Source organism: Solanum tuberosum, unplaced genomic scaffold, assembly GCF_000226075.1.
Source record: "Solanum tuberosum cultivar DM 1-3 516 R44 unplaced genomic scaffold, SolTub_3.0 scf00102, whole genome shotgun sequence".
Lineage (NCBI taxonomy): Eukaryota > Viridiplantae > Streptophyta > Magnoliopsida > Solanales > Solanaceae > Solanum > Solanum tuberosum.
Window position 1 is genome coordinate 765,484 of NW_006239028.1, and position 10,841 is coordinate 776,324.

At 36.1% G+C, this 10,841-nt stretch overlaps 2 protein-coding genes across 3 annotated transcripts in view; one reads left to right on the top strand and one right to left on the bottom strand.

Annotated features, from left to right (window-relative positions):
• LOC102579216 (probable WRKY transcription factor 65) overlaps window positions 1-592 on the top strand; it is a 4,256-nt gene extending 3,664 nt beyond the window's left edge. For both annotated transcript variants that reach the window (XM_006348831.2, XM_006348830.2), the window contains exon 4: window positions 7-592. In XM_006348831.2, coding sequence (XP_006348893.1) covers window positions 7-332 — 326 coding nt within the window. In that variant the 3' untranslated portion in view covers window positions 333-592. The remainder of the gene's footprint in view (window positions 1-6) is intronic.
• Window positions 593-2,557: 1,965 nt separating this feature from the next.
• LOC102579756 (ras-related protein YPT3) overlaps window positions 2,558-10,841 on the bottom strand; it is a 10,901-nt gene continuing 2,617 nt past the window's right edge. Inside the window, exon 2 of the mRNA XM_006348832.2 lies at window positions 2,558-3,300. Within this exon, the coding sequence (XP_006348894.1) occupies window positions 2,865-3,300 (436 nt within the window). The 3' untranslated portion in view covers window positions 2,558-2,864. The remainder of the gene's footprint in view (window positions 3,301-10,841) is intronic.

Consider the following 10,841-nt stretch of genomic DNA (forward strand, 5'->3'; position numbering starts at 1 on the left):
ATGCACCGGCGGCTGTAGCCACGGACTCTACCGTACTAGACAAATCATCTCCGGAAGAACCAGATCTATTTGCTTATCAACACGATAATGGATTTTCAGAGCTCGCCGGTGAGTTAGGTTGGTTTTCCGATATGGGAACAACTACTACATTGATGGAGAGCACGTCGTCGTCAATGGTGGGATCCACGTGGAACGATAGTGACGTGGCGTTAATGTTGCCGATTCGGGAGGAGGATCAGTCGTTGTTCGGTGATCTCGGTGAATTGCCGGAATGTTCAGTCGTTTTCCGGCGGTACAGTGTGGAAACTCCCTGCTGCGGCGGTACAGGATAACAAATCATTTGTCAATTTTTCACTGAAATTGCCAAACGAATTTTTATTTTATTTTTTAATTACCTTCCTGACTTACGTTTTTTTTTTTTTGGGTTCCACGTTCTTCGTGACCTTTTATTTTATTTTATTTTTATGTAAAGATCTGGTAGATTAAAAAAACAAAAAAAGAGAAAGAAAATATACTTTGATTTGTTTTTTACTTCAAGCATTGAGCTCCTTTTGGTAAAGTTAATAAAATCGTAGTCAAAATTTGAAGATTATGAATTTAAATTTTTTATTATTTTAGTCAAAATTATCAAATCTGAAGATTATGAATTTAATTTTTTAAATTATTTTAGTGAAAATTATCGAATCGTGATAAAAAAAGCTAACACCACTTCCTATTCACATTTTGGAGCCCTACTACTTATTGCTTTACAAATGTGGAAAGATATTTGGGTCTAGAATGGCAGTTGGTGCCTGGCGGCTTTACAAGAAATGATTGTCCACTTACTATTATTTTTTTTGTTCCCTTCTCTGACGGGACTTATTGAACTATTTTCATTTTTTCTCTTTGATAAAAACAAATATTTAAAAAGAAAAAACAACTCTATTCAACATATGGCAAACATGTATAATTAGGGATGGCAATTGGCGGGGCAGATGCGAGGCAGGGTGGGTTTAAGGCTATGCGGGGCGGGTTTGAGGTTGTGCGAGGTGGGTTGAAGTGGATTTTTTTAAAAATTAATGTGGGGCGGGGCAGGTTGCGAGTATATATGATTTCACGTGGGTTCAAACTTAATTTTAACTTCTTACATGCTATAAGAGTGATAGAGCATTATTTATTAAAATAATTTCTTTAAAACTACTAAAATATTCAAGATAGTAAATGAAAATGGTTCAATAAAAAATAATACAATTTCTTGCATGTTTCCATTTGACCTCTAAAAAATAAAAGTTTAAGTCACTATCCTATTAAATTAATACAACTTAATGAAAAAATGAATTCTTTTTATGAATTTATTTTTATTATCAAACTTAACTAGAAAAAGAAAATCTTAAAAAAAGTTATGCGGGGCGGGTTGAAAAATGAAAAAAGTTGTTATGCGGGGCGGATTAAAAATTATGTGGGTTAAGCTCAACCCGCTCCACCTAGTGGCGGAGCCACCATATCTTTAAGGAACCGAGCCCCCTTTGACGAAAAATTATATTATTTTTACATGGTTAAAATAATTTTTTAGGTATATATAGTAGATGTCGAACCACCTTCGGCTACTTCGTGTGTCTATTTTTGAACCCCCTTATTGAAAATTCTGGCTCCGCCACTGACCCCACCCCCGCCTCGCACCATTGTCATCCCTATGTGTAATACATAACCGCTTATTAAACTTTAATCCCAAATAACATGTCGCGGCTACAATCTCTATTACAACCTTTTATCCTTCGGGTGAATACTCTGTGGTCCAATTGGACACTTTAATTCTTAATAAAGTGTTTCAAATAGATATTTTCGATTCAAATTTTGAAAAAACAGTTTATGCTTGTTTTTATTAGCTTATTAGATAGTTGAGTTAATCATATAAAATGTCATTATTTTTTTATTGGAAATACACATCAACTTCAAGTAGAAAATGTTTGAGGTTTTACGACTAATTAAGACAAATGAATATAGCTAAATGAAATGTTGTATATTAACTTAACTACCTAATAGATGAATGAAAACAGATGAAAAAAAATATCAAAATTTGAACGAAAAGCGTAATTGAAATATTTTATTAAAAATTGAGGTGTTCAATTGAAAATCCCCCCTTCTTTTTTCTTTTTTTTATCTTCTTCATGTATGTGCTACAGAATATTTAAAATTCATTGTTCATTTGTGGTTAATTCTGAATTATTTTGGTTAATCATAATAGTATTTGGATAAACTTGGTTACACATCAATTATTTCACCAATTTATACGCACCTCAATTATTCCACCAAACATAAGCTACCTTCCACTAACACAGCTACTGAATAACTCTATCGACCAAAGCTGGGACATATAAAAGAGATCTACTAATATTTTTATCTCCATCCACTTCATTAACTCTGGGCACACCCTAACATGTTTTATTTTAATTTCTCAAACTACACAAAATATGTTGCACCTGCAGATTATCAAATTTTGATCTTGCACATATCATGAACAGCAAACATTGCTACTCAGGAAATACACTTGCAAAGGGAAAAATAATTAAGACGTAAATTCGACACAAAAGAAGATATCGGTAACAGGTTATTGCAAAGATCTCGATAGTTTCTCCAGTTTTTCAAGCCATCAACCAGAACACATAAAACTAAAACCTTGTTTAGACATTCTGCAATTAGAAACTAGCAGTACCTGCTCCTCCTTCGGAATTTTTCATGAGAACGCTACTTCGCGTATTCTCATGGCTATAGCATAAATCTTATATCCCAAAGAGAGAAAACAGGAGAGGAAATCATTGATTTAATGACAATTTACAACTGATATATAAAGCTTGAGCTATTGTCTTACGTAGTTTCCTCGAGCCCTAGCTCGAACAGCACCCAAACTTTTTCCAAGCAGACCCTTCATCTTTGATGTTAATTGTCTGTCCTTTAGGTGGTGCAGATGAAGTAGCACCTTCATCGCCTGCCTCAACTGCTTTCTTACTGACAATTCGATATATCTGTGTGAGAGCTTCAGTAAACGCATTTTCAACGTTGGTTGCTTCCAATGCAGAAGTTTCCATGAAGTATAGGGCTTCCCTCTCTGCCAAAGATTTAGCCTCATCAGTTGAAACAGCCACGAGATGTCGGAGATCTGATTTGTTGCCTAGGAGCATGACCACAATGTTAGGGTCAGTATGGTCTCTCAATTCCTTCAACCACCTGTTGACGTTTTCAAAGGTAACATGTCGAGTAACATCATATACGAGCAAAGCACCGACAGCTCCCCGATAATAAGCACTCGTAATGGCACGATACCTGGTATGAAGAAGAAAAAACTGAAGCAGTGGTACAACAACATAAAGGAACAAGGATGCATCCCAATACATTCCCTTTCTATATAACAGTAGCAATAAGTTGCATACAAGCAACTACATCATTTACCATCAGCACAGATCGTTAATAATGTGGGGGAGGGACGCGAAACCAAGAGGGAAGGAAAACTATTAGTAACAGCAAAATCTGTATATGCGATTGAGCTTTGAATATGATGAACAGAGTTTTAAAAGACTCTGTTGGGACTCGCCCTGGGGCGGGACTCTAGCAAAATTCCTTGAGACTCAAATGTGAGACTTAGTTCTATAAGACTTACGCCCTAAGTACGCCCAACGCTCGGGGCTCGCCTAAAAGATCTTAGACAAATTATGCGTTAAAATCTTTATTTAACATTGTTGACCCTCATAATTCTTGAATAAATGAATGATACTTCATAATTTTTTTAATCTATAGAAATAAGAAAATTGAGAACAACTCAAATAACAAGTTGTAGTATCACATCTTTACTATTTGATAACATTGTGAAGGTGATTATACATTACGTAACATTTCTTTTAAAAATATGTAACGAAATTTTACTTTTTCACTTATCATTAGTCTTCATGGTTTTGTCCTAAATCTCAAAGTTATCATATTTTATTTAGCTATTTGAAAGTAATTTTATTTTTATTCATCATTGAGTCATGTTTTTATTATAATACTAGTAAGTTTTATTTATTATTTTCTTTTAGGGGGTGAATTATATAATATGATAAAAAAAGATATTTTTAGAAATAATGATTATTTTATTATTAAAAAGTTAAGATATTAGATTACTTATACTTGTATAATCATGTTAGAAGTTTTATTTTCTGTGAGTTTCATTAATCATGTTCGCAATTATTTCAAACTTTGATGTATTTTTATAATTTTGCATTATTCTATTATTATATGATATTATAAATTAAAAATTTAAAGATCCTTAAGGCTTACGCCCCACGTCTCGAGGCTTACACCTCACCCTAAACTAAGTAAAGCGCCTCGCCTCACGCCCCTGCCTTTTAAAACACTGATGATGAATATTAAATTTACTGATCATTAAAACTAATGAACACTGTAGTTTACCAGTAATATGTGACCCGTTTTATTCACAAAGTTAAACTTTATATCAATGATGCAATCAAATCTTTTTTCATTGGTTTTCCACCCGTGTCTGGTACTCGCATTGGAGCCCAACTAATTTAGAGCTGCGCATTGCAGGGCCCATTTTTAGGAGCAGCGCTCCCACCATGACCTTTTCAATTCAGATCTTAACACACATCAAGCAAAAGATCACAAAACACGTACAGTAGTACCAAGATGCAACTTAAATGGGTTCAAAAGACTAACCTAAGTACTTCATTCAATTAGTATTTCTAACTATTTTTCCTAAACAGAGAAATAAATCCACAACTTCCGGAACATGAGATGATCTAACATGATCTGCACAAGAATTAAAAAAGAAAAACAAAAGCCGAAGAAACCATAAGACAGAAAAAGAAAAAGAAAAAAGCTCAGAAGGATGAGGTGTACTCCATCTTTCTGCTGCTGCTATCTTTAAGGGCTAAGTAGGGAAGTCTGGTAAATATATCAGACTTAAAAAAACACCTTATGCCAGGAATCATCTCAGTGGAGACCTGAGTACATAAATGTGCAATGTCCTGTCCTAACAGAAGAAGATAATCAAGCTCTACAAAGCAACTTTGAGGAAAGTGAAGTGCTGAGATGTCTGAAGTTATGTGCTGTTGACAAAGCAGCAGGTCCAGATGGTTTTACTATGGGGTTTTTTATTAAATGTTGGGATGTGGTAAAGCAAGACATCATGGACACCTTTCAAAACTTCTATGAACATGAAGTTTTTGAGAAGAGTTTCAATGCAACTTTTATAGCTCTTATACCCAAAAAGAAAGGTGCCAAGGAGTTGCGGGACTTCAGGCCAATTAGTCTAATTGGTAGCATCTACAAACTTATCTCCAAAGTTCTTACTGAGAGGCTGAAAAGGGTGGTGGACAAGTTGGTAGACTCACAACAAATGGCTTTTGTTAAAGGGAGACAAATAATGGATGCAGTTTTGATTGCAAATGAAGCAGTTGACTCCAGAAATAACCAAAAGAAGCCAGGTGTCCTTTGTAAGTTGGATATAGAGAAAGCTTATGACCATGTTAACTGGAAATACTTAATGAAGATGTTGAACCTGATAGGTTTTGGGCAGAAATGGTTGAAAGATTCTCAGTACTCATCAATGGTAACCCTGCAGGTTTCTTTCAAACCCAAAGGGGTCTCAGACAAGGGGATCCCTTGTCACCTTTTTTATTCCTGATCACTATGGAGGGTTTAAACAACATGATAAAAGCTGCTAACTTGAGAGGATGGATAAGGGGTTTTGATGTGGCCAGAGAAGGTACTGAGAGACTAGAAGTCACACACTTGCAATATGCAGATGATACCTTGATTTTCTGCGATGCTGAGGAAGAACAACTGAAGTATCTAAGAGTGATTCTGGTCTTATTTGAAGGTATTTCTGGTTTGCATATCAACTGGAGGAAGAGTATGATGTATCCTATAAATGAAGTAAACAACATGAGTTGTTTAGCATCAATTCTGGGTGGTGAAATAGGAGTTCTGCCTACTATATACTTGGGAATGCCTTTGGGGGCCAAATCCAAGTCCATAGACATGGAATAGTGTGATTGAGAAGTGTGAGAAGAAATTGGCCAAGTGGAAGTCTCAGTACTTATCAAAGGGGGGTAGACTGACCCTTATTAACTCAGTACTTGATGCTTTGCCAACCTATATGATGTCCCTGTTTCCTATCCCACCAGGGGTCATTAAGAGGTTGGATCGTATCAGGAGGAATTTTTTGTGGCAAGGCAACAAAGAAAAGAAAAGTTTTCATTTGGTTAAATGGGAAGAAGTCATGACAAGCAAGGAAAATGGAGGTCTAGGAATAAAGAATTTGAAATTGCAAAGCAAGGCTCTTAGTATGAAGTGGTTGTGGAAGTATGCAAACAACAACCAGATGCTATGGAGGAAAGTAATTGGAGCTAAATATGAAGAAGAGGACAACTGGATAACTAAAGATGTAACCACTCCTTATGGTGTTAGCCTCTGGAGGTCCATCAGAAGCTTGTGGAATGAAGTTAAAAGTAACTCAAAGGCAAAAGTAATGGATGGGAATAAGACCAGATTTTGGAAGGACATTTGGCAGGAGAAAGGCAACATTGAAGATCTCTTTCCAGACATCTACAACCTAATCATGTTTCAACAAAGTACTATAGCAGATCTTTGGTCACCACAAGGATGGAATTTCATTTTCAGAAGAAACCTTAATGATTGGGAAATAGTGAGAGTTGCTGAATTCTTAAACACTGTGAACACTTTCACGGGACTACAGCCAGGTGAGGATAAATTATGGTGGACAGGAGATGACAAGGGAGTGTTCAAAGTCAACAAATCCTACAAGTTGATGGATCAGACAGATCAACAGTGCTCAAGTTGGCCTTGGAAGCAAATATGGAAGAGCAGAATCCCTCACAAAGTCTCCTTTTTTGTCTGGTCAATGGCTAAGGAAGCAGTCCTTACACAGGACAATGTTATGAAGAGGGGGAGAACCCTGTGTTCTAGGTGCTTCCTATGTGGTGAAACATCTGAGACTGTTAACCATATCTGGTGGGCTAGCAAGTACACCCATCATCTGTGGAGAATATTCCTAAGCCTCAAAGGCATCTCCTGGACAATGCCCAGGAAGGTGGCTGAGGCATTACTATGCTGGGAGGAAGCAGGTGTACATGCCAAGGATAGAGGTAGATGGAGAATTATCCCGATGCCAAGGATAGAGGTAGATGGAGAATTATCCCGATGCCAAGGATAGAGGTAGATGGAGAATTATCCCGGGGGCTATCTGGTGGGCTGTTTGGAAAGAAAGGAATTCAAGATGTTTTGAGAGCATAGAGAACAATGTGCAGAAAGTTAAACTAAACTGCATTTTACTTTTAGTCTTTTGGTGTAATCAGTTATACTCTAATGACACTGTCTCTATTATTGATGTGTTAGACTCAATTTAGACGTAGAGAAGTGAAATCAGGAGTACTCTTGTATATAAGGTTACAGTACGACCCATGTACTGTTTTGTGATATAATACAAAGTTACCAAGTTCAAAAAAAAACAAACACCTTATGCCGAATAGTTAGAAAAGAACTATTTTCTTTCCTCACAAGAGATGAAATTGCTCAGAGATTACCTCTCACGTGGCAATGTTATTCATCTCAGAAAAAGGGTTTTGCATGCAAATATCAATAGAGTACAGAACAAATTGACGGCTTTGTAATAAGAAGGGAGTAGGATTAATATTTTGTCCAGAGTGGATCACGTCCTTGACATTGAGAAGTGTACAAGATGTTAATTACAAATCAGGCACTAAAAGGCCATGAACCTGCAGCTGAACAGTGCCAACAAAAGCACTGCCAGAACTAACACGCATACCTGAGCATATTCTAAAGAAATGAATAGGATAAAGGCCGCTTACAAACTTAAGCATCATATCAGAAAGCTATGCAAGGGCGTTCAAGCAGGGATAACTGTATTTTATCTTCCTCTTAATTCAGTCCTCACGTTTTTATCATCCTGCTATACATGCTTCAATCACCCCATCATTAAAACTGCACTGTGTTTGCACCCAAAAATATTATCTATTGTAAGAAACAAGAACATAGAACGTTTCAAGGACAACAATGATGTGATACCATTGCTAATGGCATGCGAACCACAGTTATGATTCATAAGCCTAGTAGCCAATAATGTAAACCACATCCTCAGGTTTTTTGGTTCCCTAAATTTCTCCCTAAGCTGAAAACTTTTTGGTTTGCCAAATTTCTTTTCTTTCATCACATTCACTACCTTTTGGAGAAATGACTTCATGTGAGATTCTTTTTTGCCCATATCAAATATCTGCTATACTCCTTTTCTTTAAATAACATAATACAATAGAAGTTAAAAACACCCAGGGTACTGTCAATGAAGTTGTTTTCATGGGATTTCTGGGATCAAATCCTAGCAAAGACAAAGAATGTTAGGTGACTTCTTCCCATTAGTCTAAGCTTTGGTAGACAGTTACCAGATAACTATACTGGTGGATTTAGCACGTAACAGGTGGCTCAAAATGGCCGGAAAATCACCGTTATCAGGAAAAATCCTATAGAAGTTCGAATTTTACCTTAAGTTGTATCTCAATTCTTTTTGCCTGTACTTTAAGTTGTATCTCAATTCTTTTTGCCAGTACTTTAAGTTGTATCACTTACAATTATGACTTTCAATTATTTATTTGTATTCTGACCGTAATGGTATTGGTTTAGTTTATAGCTAATTCAAAGATTTATTATTGCCTATGATGTGCATAAGTATCTTGTATGTGTTCATATAGACTTTTCACTAATTTTGATGGTATCTGAAGAATCTACACGAACTAACCATACCCATGTCACAACCATTCAAACATGTATATTGATGATAATGATTAATGAAGAATCCATATAAAACATCTATATTTCAAAATGACAGTTTAGTTTGAAATAAGCACTTTGAATTTTTGCACACTTCCTCTACTCCTTTTTTAAGGTTTACTTCTACTCCTTTTTGTTAACATATTTTGCATGTCTTATAATCATCAGTAAACTACTCGAGGAAAACAAAAAGGAGAAATTCATACTATCCGGTAGAATAACAAAATCACGTGTAGTGCAGACAGTCGCGTTTCCATACATTAGACTATGAAGTATGTTCTTTAAGTATAGCATCTACTACAAAACCAAAAATCAATGACATAAAAGAAAAACTAATCGAAATCACATGCTATAAATGTAGAAAATACAATTATTCATATTTTTTACAAGTATCTGCAAGAATTACAACCAAACAAAAAAACTATCTTATTCCGCAAAGAGTAATAGTGTCATCTAGCAATGGAGAATATTTTACATTGCTCAGTTCAGTAAAGCTATTTCATATTCAGAGGAAGCATTTGCTATCAAAAAACAATCCATTCTAGTCTACACATCACCCATGCCTGTAAAAGATTCAATTCCTTTTTCACATATAATGCAAGGTTCTCTTCTTTGATATCTTACATTGGTAAAAGAAAAGCTAAGAAATCACAGTAAAAAGTCTAACATCAAAGGTGTGGTGAAATGGATGGGATACCCGGCCTTTAACTAGAGGTCATAGGTTCGAGCCTCAGGAGGGGAACCCCTAGGTAGGGAGTGCTTCCCCATTTAATGGTCCTATGCAACACGAATCTAAACTAGTCGGGCTATGAGTATCAGACATTAGATGGTTAAACCCAAAAGAAAAAAAGCTAGAAACCAGTCAAACAATAAAATGGCCAAGGATTTCAAAAATTATGAGGAAATATTGAGTTACTTTGGTCATTTATTTTTCACATTAGAAAAAAAAATACCCTGCCAATACTAGTATGGGAACTGCATAAGTCCAAAATAATCTTATACCAACAAATTTGGAAACCAAATTTCTAAAACTAGCTTTCAGATTGACACCACAATAGCATCTAAACAACTAGGAGTACACATAGCCTACACAAATATTGAATTGTGTGATCATCTCATCTAAAGGTCCATCAGGACAACACACTTTTATATATTTCATTATGTCTTCAACAAACTCTCACGATCAAATCTATTTCTTTCTTATGAACCAAGCACGAACAAATTCTTCTTTTATAATTAGTTGCAGTATGCCATCCATGTTCCTCAAATTTCAATTAGGAATACAGATACTAGACCTCATAGACAAGAAATCCCATCCAAGTAACAATATCACATATATACACTCTTAGACAATACTAATAAACACAACAACATTCAAGAACCCTGGCACAAGCAATTCTCACTTGCCTAAATCCCAAAAACATAAAAAACAATCACTTAATACCACTCCTATATGCTGTTACTTGGACCTCAGTCCTTCAGAAACTGCCTCTCTACCTTCACAAGGTAGGTAGGGGTAAGGTTGTGTACACAATACCCTCCCTGGAAGCAATTCTCACTTGCCTACATCCCAAACACCTAAAAAACCACCACATAATACTACTCTTATATGCAGTTATAGTTGGACCTCGGTCCTTCGGAAACTGCATCTCTACCTCCACAAGGTAGGGGACTAGGGGTAAAGCTGCCTACACACTACCCTCCCCAGACCCCACTTGTAGGACTACACTCAGTATGTTATTATCAGGGGCGGAGCTATGACATGGCAAGGGTGGTCAGATGAACAACCTTCGTCGGAAAATTTTTACGGATATATATACTAAATATCAATTTTTTTGGATATATACTAACTGTTGCACAACCTTGACACAATAAAGGTTGACAGCCCAGCGGTTAAGGTTGTGCAAAGTTGCCTCAGCGTTCCAGGTTCGAGCCCAGGTGTTGGCGTTTTCTTTAAATTTTTTCATTATTCCGTTTGTTCTCTTAGAAAAGGCAAAACTCAGCCT